The sequence below is a fragment of the Liolophura sinensis genome, chromosome 1 (genome assembly GCF_032854445.1).
Source record: "Liolophura sinensis isolate JHLJ2023 chromosome 1, CUHK_Ljap_v2, whole genome shotgun sequence".
Lineage (NCBI taxonomy): Eukaryota > Metazoa > Mollusca > Polyplacophora > Chitonida > Chitonidae > Liolophura > Liolophura sinensis.
Genome location: NC_088295.1, coordinates 35,911,453 through 35,929,594, shown reverse-complemented (window position 1 = coordinate 35,929,594; position 18,142 = coordinate 35,911,453). Strand labels below are relative to the sequence as shown.

At 39.5% G+C, this 18,142-nt stretch overlaps 1 protein-coding gene across 1 annotated transcript; it reads right to left on the bottom strand.

The window, feature by feature from the left end:
* Positions 1-337: 337 nt before the first annotated feature.
* On the bottom strand, positions 338-12,253 carry LOC135481769 (uncharacterized). The gene is made up of 4 exons (XM_064761457.1): positions 11,587-12,253; positions 8,644-8,705; positions 4,435-4,563; positions 338-3,774 (listed from the first exon to the last, which is right to left on the bottom strand). The coding sequence occupies exons 1-4, from the start codon at positions 11,762-11,764 to the stop codon at positions 2,602-2,604; spliced, it is 1,542 nt and encodes a 513-aa protein (XP_064617527.1). The 5' UTR covers positions 11,765-12,253; the 3' UTR covers positions 338-2,601.
* Positions 12,254-18,142: the final 5,889 nt, after the last annotated feature.

Here is an 18,142-nt window from a genome sequence, read left to right as displayed (position 1 = left end):
TTCATTTATCCATTTATGCCGTTTACCGTGACGGTATAATGCTATACATACATGTTAACTATATGAGTAAAATGGAGATGCAAACGGCGATGTAGGTGTATTAGGCGCAGAACGATAGCGTGTGTGAATGAACAGTGTTGGGGTGCCGTTAGCTTCTTCTCTGGGATTCACGCTACTGTAAAGTCCTTACAACAGATATTTTTGGCTTTTTTGAAAATATGGACTCTTCTACGCGACAACTCCGCGCCACTATATATATTTACAAGCAAGTGCCCATCGATTTACAGCGCTGTCAATGCGAACAATCGTCACTAAAAACGGCTGGGGGGTGTGTGATTTGAATCGGGCCGTCACATTAATGGTATAAGGCGGGACGTGCAAGTTTCTTCATGTTACGCAGAATTCACAGGCCACAGCCATAAAGGCCTATATAACGGGACAACGCCTCAATCTAACAAGGACACGCCCTCTACTGAATTCACTGACCTTGTACTGTCACGGACACCTTTCTGTATTCATGACAAATTCCCTTATTATACGCCGATCAGGACGTTTTCCTGTGTACCCAATGTTACGTCTTCTTATATATGCATGCACCCTATCATGCATGAGTCAACTGCTTATTAAAATTATACTCATTCGGCAATACAGTTTACCCCATTTACGTCAAACCGAAACACAGGAACAGTGCTTAGCCTAAGCTATCAATGACATATCAATAAGAACTAATAAGTCTGGATACATGAAAATAGATACACATACACGTCATTTACAGACTCAAACACATATAGACTACATATATGGCGTCAATCCTTGGTTTCTTGATTTTATATGTTTCTACAAAAATGTAATTTTAGCACATACTATATGCATACAACACCAAACCTAGTGATACATGTAGTCTTTCAGTAATATATCTCGGGAAACTCTATAAGTTTAGGAACGTGGATGGACTTCCAACACATAACAGCCTGACCTACAAATTGACATAAAAGTTTAACGACACATTATATATGAGTCATCTATATTTTACTTTAAACCAGACAAGTTAAGGCGATCGGCTTGTCAAGTGGGCGTAATAAAATACAGTGGATGGACGGCATATAAATACAAAACAGTATATGGACGGTATAGTGAATAACGGGTTCATATGGGTCACCATTTAGTGTACAAAGTGACGTATAGGTATAGCCGCGTATATATATACATGTATCACAGACCTGTAGTGCTGCATTTGTTGTATATAAATATACATAAATGAATCATGCATCTCAGTGAATGTTAATTAAAATTTATTGTAAGGTTTAAAGGTTGTCTAACAGTTTACTTGTCCAGGATGCAAGGCCAGCTAAAACGGTAAAGCTGACAGAGGCTTAATTGAACATACCTGCTGTATGTCTCAGCACTCCACTGGTGCATTTCGCAATTTATTCTCATGTACTAAAATGTGAAATATTTCAAAAAGTAAAGGACGAATTTGACCAACCAAAGCTCCTTGATACTTGTATAGAGAGCAGGTTATGTCTGTTTCTGGTAAAGATTGTAAAATTACGTGCACTGTCAAGCATGGGTGTGAATTGTTGTTCAAGTAAGCCTTGGCTGTAAAACGTCACAATCCTCCATCTGAGCCTCAAGAGTGGATGGTGTACAAGACAGTTGAAACAGCACACTGTATGTATACCCCATTGCATGTGGGGTAATGAAAAACTTCCAAGCGTCACAATGAATCCGAGCGAATCTGAGAAATGCACAGTCATAAGTCTGTACTTAATACACGGAAATGAGAGCCGAGCGAGGATCTTATTGCACAAGGTTTCATTACATTTTCATAATTGTTCTTCTAGTGGTAGAGGGTATAAGGTTGCCCACAAGCCACGTGTCGCTGATATTCACAAAACAGACTGTTGTGGTAAAGCACTGTCGCCGCATCGTTCATATAGGTGAAGCGAATTCATAAGTTATCCAAATCATATAAGAAGAATGTTCCTTTAAATTTTCGCGATTGTCGTCTCCCATATAGTAGTAGAAGGGAGGTTGTTCATACAAGGTGTGTCATTCATGAAGCACCACAGTCTGTGTGATGAACGTACAAAGTATACCTCTACCACTCACATAATATACTGCATGCCTTGCAGAACAGCGTATAGCTGCTCAGCTTTGTCCAAACTCTTGGCACAAATCGATCGGTGCGAGCTATCATATGTATACCACAGATATAACCGACCCAGACATCATGTTAATACAATAGAAACCGATCCTTCCCTTGATTTGTTATATCTTCTTATAGGTATAGCCACAGTGAGTAGTTGTATATGTATTATACAGTGCAGATGGTTGTTCACATTTTTGTCGACTCTTATCGTATTACATTTGGTCCTGTTGTCATGCATTTGCCAGTTTACATCACACATATGTAGGGTGGACGGATTTGGGTCCGTATACATATTACCTTAGAAAATGGTTCTAGTACAGATGATTTGCACTCTAGTCTTGGTCACACATGAAGAAGGTGGAACTGTCAGAACCCCACCTTAATCAGATGGGGAACAAAACTTTCAATACTAGTAAATAATATTCAAGACGAATAGGGGTGTACATTGCTCACAGGACAACGTTGTTCCATATTGGCCCGGCGGTATTGACTAGCTTATCTCGGAGCTCCCAGCCGTGTACTCCCCAAAACAATTCTTTGTCGTAATGCACAGCTGAGTTGTTTTTGTTCACTACCTGAAACACGGTGGCAAGCACATGGCTCTCAATAAGCGAAATATGTTTCCTCGGCGCGAAGCCTTCCCGTACTGAGCGAGATATCGTTACAAATTTGGGAGCGATCACGCCATCATACAGAATGTCCTGCAACAGAGCGGTTTGGTTAATCACTTCTCCCTTGCTGGGTGCGTGGTACGTCACCGACGGGTAGTCGTGACGGCCAGTTTTTCCTGTGCAAACACGGAAAATGTCGTAAGGCTTGTAATCAAAGGATTTGGTAGAGGTCTGCAAACAGAAACCAACCCATCTTAGTCGGTGCAATTGCTGCGACGTCAGCTGCAGTAAGAGTTTCAAAAGGATTTCCAGTAAAGCTTGAAGTTTACGCTTGTTGTGTGTACAAAACATGCCGTAATAATCGGATTCGGATTCCATGTCGGTGACCAGAGTCAAAGCAGTTTGTGTTAGCTGCACGAAATTCATGGAATCTGGGCACGCCCGGAACATGCAGTGTCTATACCGCTGGGCTGTGTTGATCAAGTTTCCGAACAGCCTATCAGCAGCCGTCTCTTGTTGCGCAGAGCGCGCACAAACAATGCGTCCAACCACGAGACTTATATTATGGACGAATTGCTTCGTCACACCGACTTCCCTTAGTTCTACCTCGGGACTGGACGACCCGTAAAAGTCGGCATCAATATCTAATAGCAATGGTTCGTCTGGTTTTAACCAGTCGATTTCGGTTTCCAACTTTTCCTGTGCCACATCATCGCGCACAACCTCCAAAATCCCGCGGTGAACTACATTGCATTCTTCTTGTGTAATACTGAGACCGAAGCTGGAATTCTTAGGGTTTCGGTAATCTCTCATGCGACACTCGTTACGCTTGTCATTCATCAGACAGCCACAGATCTCTCTATATTCACGCTTGTCCTCCGCAGAAAAGCGATTTGTCCAGCCTATGTGCACGACATAAGCCTCATATCCAGAAATGCTGGCGTAGTTCTTGGCATTCCATGAAGGCCAGACCCACACGTATCTCTTGAATAATTTTGTCAAAGCAGCCGCCTGAAAGAAAATTGAAATTCTTTCATAACTTTTCGTTTGATTGAGCCATTTTTTGGACATCTTTATCCACTTACATTTGTTGGAACAAACGTCCACGCACCGTTCACCCAAATATAGCTGACGTCCAACCGTTTTCATACTGAGAAAGCTACGTTAGAATGCTTAGCCCTATATAATGCATGCATCATAAATGTTTGTACATGTGTAGGTCACTTATTATACCAATTAATATCAAAATAAGCACTTATGTCACAGTTATATTTCTTAGATTTAAACTTATAGAATTACAGCTTTCATCCATTTCAATTTTACATTAATCAGAGTGAATCAGATTATTTGTTTTCTGCACGATCATGCACAACAAAAATTTGGCAAAGCATGTTGTCAAGGACATAATCATCGCAGCCTTGTTGTTAACCTTATATTTCAGTCTGTCTGTGCTTCACTGAACCCATTACATGTTTGGGATGTCGTTCAAAACCGTCATTCTGCGGTATTCTGCGTATATGTCACATATACATATATTTGTTGTGGTTTCCTGGACAAGGAAAGAAGAAGATTATGAAATATTTTCACTACACCTTTCACAATCTGAACACATTCTAGAATTATATAATAATGATATATACAGATAATGAACGTAATGATAATATGGCGTACCATGACGAAGTCATCACTCTCCTGAATCATGTGATGTAGTTCCTCCAGTCTAGTTGGCCAGTGGAACAAAGGAAACGTCTTGTCCATGTGAGCCAGCGGGGACACACCTGAATGACTGTCAAAGCGTAACTGTAACAGACAAGGGAGCCACGAATATTCATATATATATATATATATATATATATATATATATATATATATATATATATATATATATAATAGACATTATGCGAATTTATCGTTAAAGTATCAACATCCTCAAAATGAAAGTTAATGCGAATAGCATTATATTTTCGCATTTTCCGGATCACGGCATACATTCTTGTAGGAAACCGCTCATTCAGGAGTTTAAAATAAACAACAGCATTGCGCAAAGGCTAAAGACACTGACGAAAATGTACTCTGATTGGCTTACTGGCTGCCTTTAAGCGCGTTGTTTTACAATGTAGACCAACAAGACCTTTGTCCGAAGGCTAAGTGAATTTGTCTCATAAACTCATAAATCAATAAAAAGCGTGGACTTGATGGCTGAGTGTTTAGTCTATCACAGTGGGAAGTGGGAAGCTCTGCGAGACTAAGATGATGGCTAACAGTTCACAACCAGGGTTACCTATTAATTGTTATTTCGTGAAAGAAGAAATTGCAGACATTAATTTTTATACCTCTGTCTTGAATCACTATTCACACATTTCAAGACATAATGCACAATGACTGAAATGCATCACATGGCGCTTATGTATCTATAAACGCCCTTTACATCGGCTTTCTCTTCATAACCATTGCTTAGTCTTAGATCGTATATATACTGTAACCACGTGGGTTTAATGGGACATTACACGAACTTGTATTTCTAAGGTACGGCATCACTATTCTATCTTGATATAAACAGCCATTTCCTATTCCATTCCCATGCTAAGCCTCTTAGCCTAGAGCAGTCATGTAAAAATTCTTCTAGTTCATCATTTACTGTGAATATTTCACTATACAGTATGTAATCACTATACAGTGTGTAATCACTATACAGTATATAATCACTATACAGTGTGTAATCACTATACAGAATGTAATCACTATACAGTGTGTAATCACTATACTGTGTGTAATCACTATACAGTATGTAATTACTATACAGTGTGTAATCACTATACAGTGTGTAATCACTATACTGTGTGTAATCACTATACAGTGTGTAATCACTATACAGTATATAATCACTATACAGTACGTAATCACTATACAGTATGTAATCACTATACAGTGTGTAATCACTATACAGTATGTAATTACTATGCAGTGTGTAATCACTATACAGAATGTAATCACTATACTGTGTGTAATCACTATACTGTGTGTAATCATTATACAGTGTGTAATCACTATACAGTGTGTAATCACTATACAGAATGTAATCACTATACAGTGTGTAATCACTATACAGAATGTAATCACTATACAGTGTGTAATCACTATACTGTGTGTAATCACTATACAGTATGTAATCACTATACAGTGTGTAATCACTATACAGAATGTAATAACTATACAGTGTGTAATCACTATACTGTGTGTAATCACTATACAGAATGTAATCATTATACAGTGTGTAATCACTATACAGAATGTAATCACTATACAGAATGTAATCATTATACAATGTGTAATCACTATACAGGGTGTAATCACTATACAGAATGTGATCACTATACAGTGTGTAATCACTATACAGTGTGTAATCACTATACTGTGTGTAATCACCATACAGTATGTAATCACTATACAGTATCTGAACATTCAAACGGCTTCCATGTTTATGTTTATGTTATATCATCCATGTCATCTTGTAAATACTAATAAATACCAGTACACCGCTTTCGCGAGAAACAGAGAAACATTTAGATAGATGTTTGCCTGAGATATTTTATCATACTATAGTACATTTATTTTATGAATAAGTCAAATCGCACATATGTGTTTCCCCATTTGTCTTCTGCACTTCAGGTAACATGATTTGTTCAAACCACATTCATGTTGAGTAGATTGTGACAACTATTATATTCATGTAACAATAATTATACTTATCATATACTGTAATTGTTGTATTTTGTTCTGTTTTGGTGTTAATGCATCGGTTAGTATTCCATATAGGCTACATTAGCGTGCTTGTAATTGACTTCAATTCCCTTTTCGTTCAGGGTGCAATCAGCATAGTTGGCCGGTTTTTGTGAGCGTGTTAGAGCACATTGGTGGGTGACGGAAGACTTTTAATGGTATGTTTACCCTAAGATCCTGAAATGTAAGACAATACTGCACATGTCCAAACTGAGTGCTGCACAGTTTACTACAACTTGGAATTTCAGTTTGAAGGTCATGTCCACGCTTAGACATGTTCGTGGAGAATAGACATCATTATATAGGCCTGCCATGTTTTAAAGCACAAGACAGCACCTGGCTAAAACATATTTCAATCGAAATCAGCATACTCAAGTTTTCCAAAAAGTATCATACTTTATTATTTTAATGAGATTTTACCGAATAACCTGTAGAGCAAAATGACAATACAAATGGCTGGTGTGTGTCCAGGCAGCCATCTAGAGAAGTTTATCCAATCGAACACGTTGCTATCTGATTGCGCGTCCTAAGCTCTGACGTATTCTTTGGCCATTCACTCCATGAAGTCACATGATATAATGGACGACATGAAACTATTTCTCAGAAGAACCTGTAAGTCGTGAGGTGCTAGACGTCGTGAGGTACCATTTCCAGGACGTCGTGCATGAGGTACCATTTCTAGGACGTCGTGCATGATATACCATTTCTAGGACGTCGTGTATGAGGTATCATTTCTAGGACGTGGTGCATGAGGTACCATTTCTTGGACGTCCTGGGGTACCATTTCTTAGACGTGATCAGATATCAAGGTTTAGACCACACGAGTTACCATCTTTTAGATGTCGTGAGGGACTAGATGTTTATTTATTTATTTATTTCATTGGTGTTTTTACGCCGTACTCAAGAATATTTCACTTATACGACGGCGGCCAGCATTATGGTGGGAGGAAACTGGGCAGAGCCCGGGAGAAACCCACGACCATCCGCAGGTTGCTGGCAGACCTTCCCACTTACGGCCGGAGAGGAGCTGAACTTGAACTCACAGCGACCGCATTGGTGAGAGACTCCTGAGTCATTACGCTGCGCTAGCGCGCTAACCGACTGAGCCACGGAGGCCCCCGACTAGATGTTTATATAGGTAAACATGGAGTGTGTGCAAGTTTAATCTTGTTCGTTTTTGCAAGCGCTCCGTTCCTTTACATATGGGTGAGATAAGCATGTATGGTAATTTATCACTGATTATTTAATACTTATCTTATCTTGTCAATGTTTTGTTTTTGAAATTGCCGCTGAAGATTAAAGCACTAGCATGATTTTTCTCCTTACATCTGAGGCGATTTGTTCAGAGAGGTCTACTTCACGCTCGTCGTCATATGACTGAAAAATTGTTGAGTACGACGTTAAACCCCAAGCACTCACTCACTCACTCTACTTCACGCCGCTGTCGAGACTTTGGTCAAAACATGTTCCATCATTGCTATGTGCCACAAGCCAAGTACTTTGTTTATGTTTGTCCTATGCAACTCCTTGTCCGTGGCAACCAGTGCAGTGACCATTGAGTGTACATGTGATTGAAGTCCATAGGCGGTACTAATATGAAATGCTGCTTTAGTCAAGTGGTAACGGCTGACTAGGTTAGAACCAGGACACGCACCATACTTTACAAACTTATCCTCACAATACAACGCTGCTGTTATTGAGTGCGGGATGACTGCTCATAAATGCCCCTCCCTTCTCTACATATGAGAATATAAACTTTAGCAGCAAAGATAATGTTCAATATTTTGACATTTCTGTATGCGCACGTTTACAAATGCGGGTTATCCCGATCAAATCTGCTCCCAGCAAAGGATTTAAAGTGTCTTTAAAACTTTCTCGAGAAAACATTACTTTTTGGGAACAGGCCTTGCACAATGCATGTACAAAACTTATTTGATATAAATCCTTGCATGTGAGGTATAGGTGACCTTCTCATTTGCCAGACAACAACCCATTCATTGTGAGAGCAGTTCCCCTGTCCATAAAACTGTCAAGACATTTTCTACCATCTAAAAGTCAACCTTGTTCAAATGTTGGTTACCAAAAACAAAATCCACTTACCAAGGTCAAGCCTTCTTCTGGAATGATACCGTCTTGGGCGGCTTCGTACCAGTATTTCAACACTGAGGAAAGAATATATATATACATGGCTTATCTGTACATTGGTCTCAAACAAAAATATAGTTGTAAAGCTGAGCATATGTAGTGTAATTAACAGTGTAAGAATGCCAGATTTGGTGAATCTTAACTATCATTTCTAAATAACTTAATTGTTCAAATGTGTAGATTCAGAAGGGAAACAGTAAGGATAAAAAAACTCGCCGACGTTTAATCATGGCATTTAAGCAATTGCTTTTTAAAAATGCTACTTTGTGCGCATACATAAATCAATGACTATGACTTTACGCCCTCAGATACATGAAAAAGTCTGTTCATATAGACAGAGCTCCGACAGCAGGCGTGTGTTCATGCTTTATTGCTTACTGACACGTGTTTCCTAAGATACACTCCAATAAGTCTAACCAAAGAGAACTCAAAAAGCAAATATACATGTCATATATCACTGTTTTTATATGAATCCAACAAATCAAGCAAGCGCTCAGATTTCACAAGACATCAGAAGATAGTTTTAAGATAAGGCACTGCTATGGCAAACCGGATGTGTTTGTGAAGGATTCCTTCATACTCCTTACAGCGCATGCGTCGCTCTCTACCATTCGTTTTGCATCACTGCCACCATTTGCAAATTTTGCACAGAAATCTTGAACGAAACTGAGGTCACGGTGATGAGGCAGGAAGTGTCAGAAAACACAAACAATCCGTCTCAACCTTTGATTCTAACAATACTTTATACACATGCATTCTCTTTATCTAGAGTTTGCACATCATGATTCTAACCAAAACAAAGTTTATTGATAAATGCTGATTAAATAGTTCCACGGGAGAATACATGTGATGAGGCTAAGCCTAAACAAGTCCACGTGCTTCTCACAGGTTCCAAAGGTCAAGCTTGTCTACTGATGTAAAGCCAAAAATAGAGAGCGATACATGCGCTGTAAGGAGTATGGTGTTTCTTGTTCGATTTTGAATGTTCGGTTTGCTTTTAACGGCAACATTTATCTCGTATCATGACGACGTGTCTTGGTAAAATGCCGGACTCATTACCGATCAAGATGCTACATTGTCTCCTTATAGCCAGTACATTTATCAAGCTACTACATGTATATTGTCTCCTTGTACCAAGCTGATGGCATTGTCGACAGGTATACATGTATTTATAAAGCTGCTACACTTTCTCTTTACAGAAAGCCGGTGTCATTATCGAAATATATACGTGTATTTATAAGGCCCCTACACCTCTCCTTAAAGAAAGCCTGTGTCGTTGTCGAAATATATACGTGTATTTATAAAGCTGGTACAATTTCTCCTTAAAGAAAGCCTGTGTCATTGTCGAAATATATACGTGTATTTATAAACCGCTATACTTTCTCCTTACAGAAAGTCTGCGTCATTGTCGAAATATATACGTGTATTTATAAAGCTGCTATACTTTCTCCTTACAGAAAGCGGGTGTCATTGTCGACATACACAGATACATGTATTTGTAAAGCTTCTACACTTTCTCCTTACAGAAAGCCGGTGCCATTAACGAAGCATATAAATGTATTTGTAAAGCCGCTACACTTTCTCCTTACAGAAAGCCGGTGTCATTGTCGACACGTATACATGTATTTGTAAAGCTGCTACATTTTCTCCTTACAGAAAGCCGGTGTCATTGTCGACACATACAGATACGTGTATTTGTAAAGCTGCTACTTTCTCCTTACGGAAAGCCTTACTCTCCTTATGCAGAGAAACGTAGCCGTTATAGAGCAGTGGGAAACGAACAAACAGAGAGTGGCTCCAATGGTCGTAGGAAGTCCATCTCCCCGCATTAAGAAGAGATTTAGAGCTATCGCTCCCACGGCGGAGAAAGAAAATGTTTCAGCCAGTTCTACTCCAGTACTACAACCTGTTACTTTAAGTTAGAGGAATTGCCCTTTCTGACAAACAAGGGCCTCAGCTTCTCTGCTAACTTCCTTGCATTCGTGTTCTTCGGTGGACGTCTTACATTTGCCAGTTCTTGCTTGATGAAGAATAGGCCCTATTAATGAAGACACCACACCCCCACTTCAACCAATGAAAATTTGTAGTATTCCGCGAAGGCTTTTTTCTTGTACGGAGCGTTCATTGGCCAACCCTGATTACATCACTGTCCACCTGTATACGAATGTGATAGGTATTTCGACAGACCGAAAATCGAAAGGGTACGGGTAGGTTAGGACCGTCTGGTTTAGAGAAACTAAGACAACCGGTGCCATTGCTGACACATATACGTATATTTATAAAGCCGCTACACTTTCTCCTTACAGAAAGCCGGTGTCATTGTCGACATACACAGATACTTGTATTTATAAAGCTGCTACACTTTCTCCTTCCTGTAAGCAGCTGTCATTGTCGACACGTATACATATATTTATAAATGTGCAACGCCACAGACCCGTGTTTGTTTTCGGAAAACGTAAAATGTTGATATAATAGCTATACCTTCCTCACCTGACCTATTTCTTACTTTTATTTATACCTGTATAAACATTGTCACTCAGTATACATTACGATTTAAGAACAATACTTCCGCTGCTGCCCAATACCATTCTACCGATTGGCCGTGCGTATTCTTTATTACTATTTACTTTCCTGGTTTTACTGATTTTGTCAGTAGAATGACTTGCTCATTCCATGCACACTTTGAAGCTACCATATATAACCAGCTACCATATATAAACAGCTTCCTTTGTAGTAGTAGTACTGTGTACTGACTCGGGGTACACAATGCACAGATATGTATATCTTACACTTGCAGTACAGAAAGTCAAACCACAGCAGTGACGACAGTGTTATGTTGGTCACGCCTAGGCGGTAAAATACGGTCTCTTGTCAGTTTACCTCAGTTAGGGTACATACCTTCATGATGCTCTTCCACAATGACAACCCTGCGGACACTGGGTACGGCAGTTTGGAAAATTCTGGCGTCAAACTCCACTAGTCTGAGACTCCTCAGTCCCTCTGCTCTGACTTCCTCAACCAGGATCACCGTAAGTATACACAAACAACAACTAATCCCCACCGTGTATACAGCCATTTTGACCACAACCCTAAGACAACGCTGTCTTAAAGAACACTTTCGTATATTTTCTGGATGACACCTCTTTCGGAGCGCCTTTAACGTGTGTCTGGTATTATTTAACAAGACTCTTGGAGAAAGTTTCCGAATATTTCGGGGATGGCACAACAAGGCCAAGCTCAATAAAGCTGTGCCTACTTGTCGTAAACGTTGTGGTAGTGACAGTACTGCATTGTAAATACTCTTACAAAGTTTCCGGAGATTTCGGGGATGAAACCACGAGGCAACTGTCAGTAAAGCTTTACCAAGTCGTCGTAACAAAAGTGGAAGAGACAGTATAGCATTGTAAACATTTCTAAAAAGTGCCCGCAGATTTTGCGGGTGAAAACATAGGGCTATTGCGAGCAAAATCCGCCCAGTTCGTCGTATGAGTTGTGGTATTGACAAAATGAGGCCTAAAATGCTGCTGCAAATCCTTTGGATTCGTTTCGGCAATGTGATAATCCCAAAAAGAATGTTTCGTAAAAATATGCGGAGTAAAACTGTGATGGAGATGACGAAATAAAAAATTCTGCCAATTAATCTTCGTATAACTCCGGTTGAAAAAGTACAAACGTCTCTGCATTTCTTGCGTCCGCTGCCAGCTCTGCACGCGCTACATCTCGCCACTCTGTTGACCAGAATCTGGTGGAAATCATGAGGTATCTTGTTGCAAAGGCCGTAACGACATCCGGTTATACACCTGGACATGTTGACCCCAGTGTGCAGGCCGCTCGGAGATAACTGGTGCGTCTTGATTTCAGTGCGGCTGTTTGCACACAGAGAGACATCGGCGATGTGATGAGCTATGTCCGTCAGCGCATAAATCTGTCTGTGGGTGGATCGCCGAGCGTGTTGTGTCGTGTACTCGCCCAGACACCTCCACCTGCAGAAACCTAAAAGCACAGTTTACCGCCGCCAACAATTGGTAAGTCAAGTCCATGGTCAATCAGACGAGCACGTGTGCGCCAGTCAAGCTGTCGTACGCTGTACATAGCAATTAAACTAATTAACAGGTGCGTGGACAGGTAAATGAAGCCTTGTTCAAAGTGCGACGGTTATATCGATCTATCGATCTATAGAGTTTCGACCTGTTGTTACACTCCCACTTTCTAATCCTTGCGAAGTGACTACATACTCAGTTGGTATTATCACCTCATCGATCAGCCAGTTATACCCCGCAAATCAGTTGTTTAAACAGGACAGCTGGCTCCTTAATATTTAACGACCAAACTGTCAACACGCAGCATCCGTGCAAAGGCAGATTCGAATGTCGAACGCCATAAACAAATTCATGAACAGCTTGTAAATACCCTGTTACAAGTCCATCTGTCCTCGTACAGTTTAATTAACTGGGGTTTGCGCTCAAATCTCAAGGGTAACGGGATAATCGAACTGAATGGTCCGTTATTAGCCCTCCTCAGCAGACGTTCCGGATGGCTGAGTATACCAAAGCTTATCCCCAGTAAATGTCCGTCATTCGCCAGTAAGATTCTTCGTATACAGTACAAGTTGGTGACCCATGTGCACATATACATAGGTATACAGCAAAACCACATATATTATTAGACATTCTTCGGTTGTTATGTGGCCAGATGCACGTTGGAGTATCTTGGTATACAAAAGTATTAAAGCTAGACAGGTGTCTTCTTCCAAACTGAACAGCGCGGAATCGTTATAAATAGTGGAGCAGTTGTTGAGTCTACCCTAAATCCTCATACATATATGCGAACTGTCGATCTAGTGGACAGTCTACAAAGCGAATTACAATGTATGTAAACGAGGAATAATTGTCCGATATTGGTTTGACCTCTAACCGACGATTTCCCAATCAGTCAGTGTATACACACGCCTGCCCCAGTTTGTTCACAAAAAGTAATCTTCTACAAACATGGTCACTATATATGATATATGACTATGATGTATAGTGTCGACCTGGCGTTTAGCCATAATTGGTTATTCTACAAACTTGAAAGGGTGAATAACATATACACCCCTGTAAGATTCTGACTGAAAGGCCTGCCGTGGGGTCACTGAGGTAAACATGAAATGTACTGTTATATAGGCGCTTAGAAAAAGTCATGACAAGCATGCACCTGGGAAACGAAAAATCTCATCCCACAAGAGAAAAATGTCAAAGACAAATTCTCAAATTACCACAGAAATAATTGTAAGGCAGACAACATGAGTACACAAATTTCACGTTGTATTTTTGTGTTTCTAACAACAACCTATTGTTTATACTTTTATTATACGATTTATACTACCCTTTTGAGTTCCTCAATAGTTTAAACGAAATCGAGCGATCTCGTCTCATTTGCTTGCTTGTATTAGGCTCAACATTACTTTGGTCATAACATAACAGTGCCAATATCGATCCCATTGCATATATAATACACTCTTTCTAACAAAGAAGGACAGAGTTCTCAGGTCCTCTGGCGATATGTAACATAGTTGTACATAACTCCGCTTAGCCCGGGGCTATAGGGGTTGTCTAAGCATGAATGTTTATTACATCAACACGTTAAGCGCGCCTGAGACACCTATATTTATATTTCACCTGGAAATTGTTCACTGACTGTGGGCTATCGTAAAGAATGTCTTTCCTGCATCACCGAAAACGGGTGTTTGCTTTTCTCTTGAATTCTCACCAACTTTACTTACTCTTTGTATATTTTTTTCTTAAATATTCCTTTGGGAACTGATGTTTTAGGTTGTTGTAGATATGGGTCTTGCCAGTATTACTGAGAACATCCTTTCATACAATACGGGGGTATGAGCATGTCGGACTTCATGAATAGATCTAAGCAAATATCCTAAAAAAATATTAAGTAATATACTGAGCAAATACATCATATACATTTACTTCTAGTCCCCATCTAGGGTTAATCAAGAAAAAAACCAAAACCAACTCCAGATAACTGCAAGATGAAAAATCAAAAAAATAAATAAAAATGAAATAAATAAAAATACCGCTGCATCAGCTCATAGGATAAACAACCAGCAAATAAGAAAATCTACCGTAATAAACCAGAGAATAAATAGGAGACAATCATTCTAGGAGAGCAAGACAACAAAGTACAGCGTCTCATGCAGCTGAATTATTTGACAGTAAAGAGCAATCAAGACAGCATCTATATACAGCCACAGAAGGTGTGTATTATGCCAGAATAAATTTTGACCATGTATAATTCTACACTGATTAAGATGTTTTGCACAGTGGAATAATAGGTTCTAATTGGATGAGGTATGGAAAAGAGACCCTGGAGACCTTAATAGTGATCTGTATAGCCTTCAGAATATCGGGTAAAACTGCCGTTATCTTTGCCTTTAGTGTATACCAGCAGTTGAAAACACCCACGCTCAGTATACGGCAAACTGAATTGTGCACGAATTGCTTCTAAACAGCTAGTTGTTTCTGTAGGAATCAGACATGTTCGAGGTCAAGGTAAAGTCGTGGGTTTTCGAAAAATTAACTGTTGTGGCAGTCCTCTACAACTCCAGTACTTTTAACGATTATCTTTCTAAAGGTATGAACCTGTCAATAGTCTTGACAAAAACACACTTTCCAAAGAGGAAATATAATGAGAACATGTGTAGTTTAAGGCACCAACAGGACGTACATGCAACCTTGTCTGGTATACGCAGGCCAGGTTTTCATCTAAGGCAACAGTCTTACACCTTTTGTATGTGAGAGCATTCACACACAAAGAATAGATCATGCATGTTCTGGTAACAATGGACATCCAAAACTTAAAGCGAAGACATTATAAGGACTAGTTAAAAGGGTCAGACAAAATAGGCCTAGGATGTCTCATTCTCTTATTCGCACGACGACACGCAACACCGATTCGTAATAGTTCGTTTCAATGTAAAACAGATTTTATTATCGTCTTTGACAACAGCGTGGAATTCCTGATCAAAGGACTACTCGTGTTTTTCCCATTTCCTTCAAAGAGGTACTCGATATTTCTGACAAGAGGACACTTCTCAGCACAGGCAGACACATGTTTTCTTTCGCTCCTACTTCTCATTTACTTACAGTGGATTAACACAACGGCATTGGAAACAGATTGCTATATCAATTAAACCCATGTGATAAAAACGATGAAATGTGTATATTTCTTATTTATTTATTTATCTGTTTCATTTGTTGCTTAACGGTATACCCAAGAATGTTTCACTTATACGACTTATACTTACACTTATATGATGCATGGAGAAAACCGTTGTAAGTAACCCACGGAGTTAACAGTCACAAGAGTGATGCTCACTATTAATTAAAAGCCATGGCGGCGGTGAATCCATTGAATTTTATATCCAAGGCCTGGATTGAAACCGCACTTCGCACAACTTACACACTGAGCCATGCAATTCGGGTGGATTTTGTTTTTCGTTTTGCCCTTTTTGTCTATCAGTCTTCAGTCCAGGTTTCAGGACACTTCTATACACTTGACAGAGCAGCCTTCAAGGCTCACTTCTATACCCTTCACAGTACAAGTTTCAGGACTCACTTTTATAGGCCTACTCTACAGAATGTAGGTTTCATGACATACTCCTATACTCTTCGCAATGCCGATTTCATTCCATTATCCTTAGCAGTACAGGTTTCAAGACTAACTTCCATCACTCTTCGCAGTGCATGCTGCAGAACTGACATCTATACTCTTCACGGTGCAATTTACAACGCTTACTTCTATACTCTTCATAGTGCCGGTTTCAGGACTCACTTCTATACTCTTCACAGCGCAAGTTTCATGACCTACATCCGTACTCTTCAGGACGGCGTAAAACACGAATCAAATAAATCTATACTGTTCACAGTGCCGGTTTCAGGACTGACTACTGTACTCTTCTTAGTGCAGGTTTCAACAACTTTCAAAGTGCACATGTCCTTCTACACTCCTCATAATGTTGTCGCCTTCCATAGGATTGTTCTACAATATGGTCACAAATCTGCTATGTACGAAACGTTGTATACTTATATCACTGCTATTGCCACTTAAGAATGTATGACAGATTCACCGGTGGTTACACTGAATTACTCTGTTTTCCTTTTTCCGTCCGTGAAACGGCAATTGGTTGTTAAAAAAGGGGGTTATACTTGGTTAAGTTAGTTACATGTATATTGTAGAGAAAATTGCCAGTCACACGTTTTGGCATATAGTGCTGTGCGAAAAATTGATTATATAAACTTTTTTGAGTTCCATTCGGGTATCTTCAACTGGAACACAAAAGTTGCTTCCCTTGAATTGTGTGCCACATCGGCATTGTATTCCAGTCATATCGTAGTGAGATTCAGTTTTAGCAATGAATTAAACAGTAAATGTTGTAATTGATGAAAGTAATTCAAAAACATGCGATATGAAGTGTGTATGTCAAACACATGAATAATAACATGCGAGATTGACGAATATACAAAGTTGATTATTAGCGTATAGGCCTATGCCAAATACACCCATTGGACAGTATAGAGCATTGATTACATGCGCTCACGCATGTGAACAATAAAATGCGAGGTTGACTATATGCCAAACATAGACATGCAAATGTGACATACTGATTTTAGTCATAAAATTGATGTATTTTGCCTGTAAAATAACATACATGTCAATCGGTAATGAAATATGTATGTGATTAGCCATTACTATCTAAGTAACAACTTGCATGGTTTAAGTGAGCAGTCTTTTTCAATATTACGATGTGACAATGCGGTGAGATCAAGGATAAGAACAAATGAGGAAACACTTTCTAATTGTTTACATTGTTCTTCAACAACAGTTCAGAGCTTTTGTTCTCACCCGGTGTAATAGTATTCACATTATCCGTGTTTAGAACGAAACATCGAAACTGGTCTTGGAATAATGCAACGATGTAGAAAATTGAAAAGACTGTCTTGCTTTATATATTAGACTATTCCATATGAGTAGCAGAGTAGAAAATCGAACAGACACAACATGCATATTTCAAACAATAGAGAAAAGAACACATTTCATATTATTATTCTGAAAGAAGAAGAGTGACCGTGTTTGTTTTTTCATATTTCATCGTTTAACCAGGAATTAAGAGACGTCTCTTAATCCAAGATTTAACCAATTATACATGTGACATGTTTGCTAATGACTCGAGGTGTGCATAACTTCATATGTAGGTCTATGCATGTGGTATAAAACGCAAAACGGCATTTTATAATAGGCTTACAGGTCAGTAAGCTGTCATAATGCTATGGACAGCTTGGGACGGTTTGGAAAATTTGCTTTTGTTCCGAATTAATCCATTAAGTGCTATCCCATTCTTTGTATACCTGACAGGCCTAGCGGTGTAAGGGGAGGGGGCACCATATCTAAGCCGAGCAGG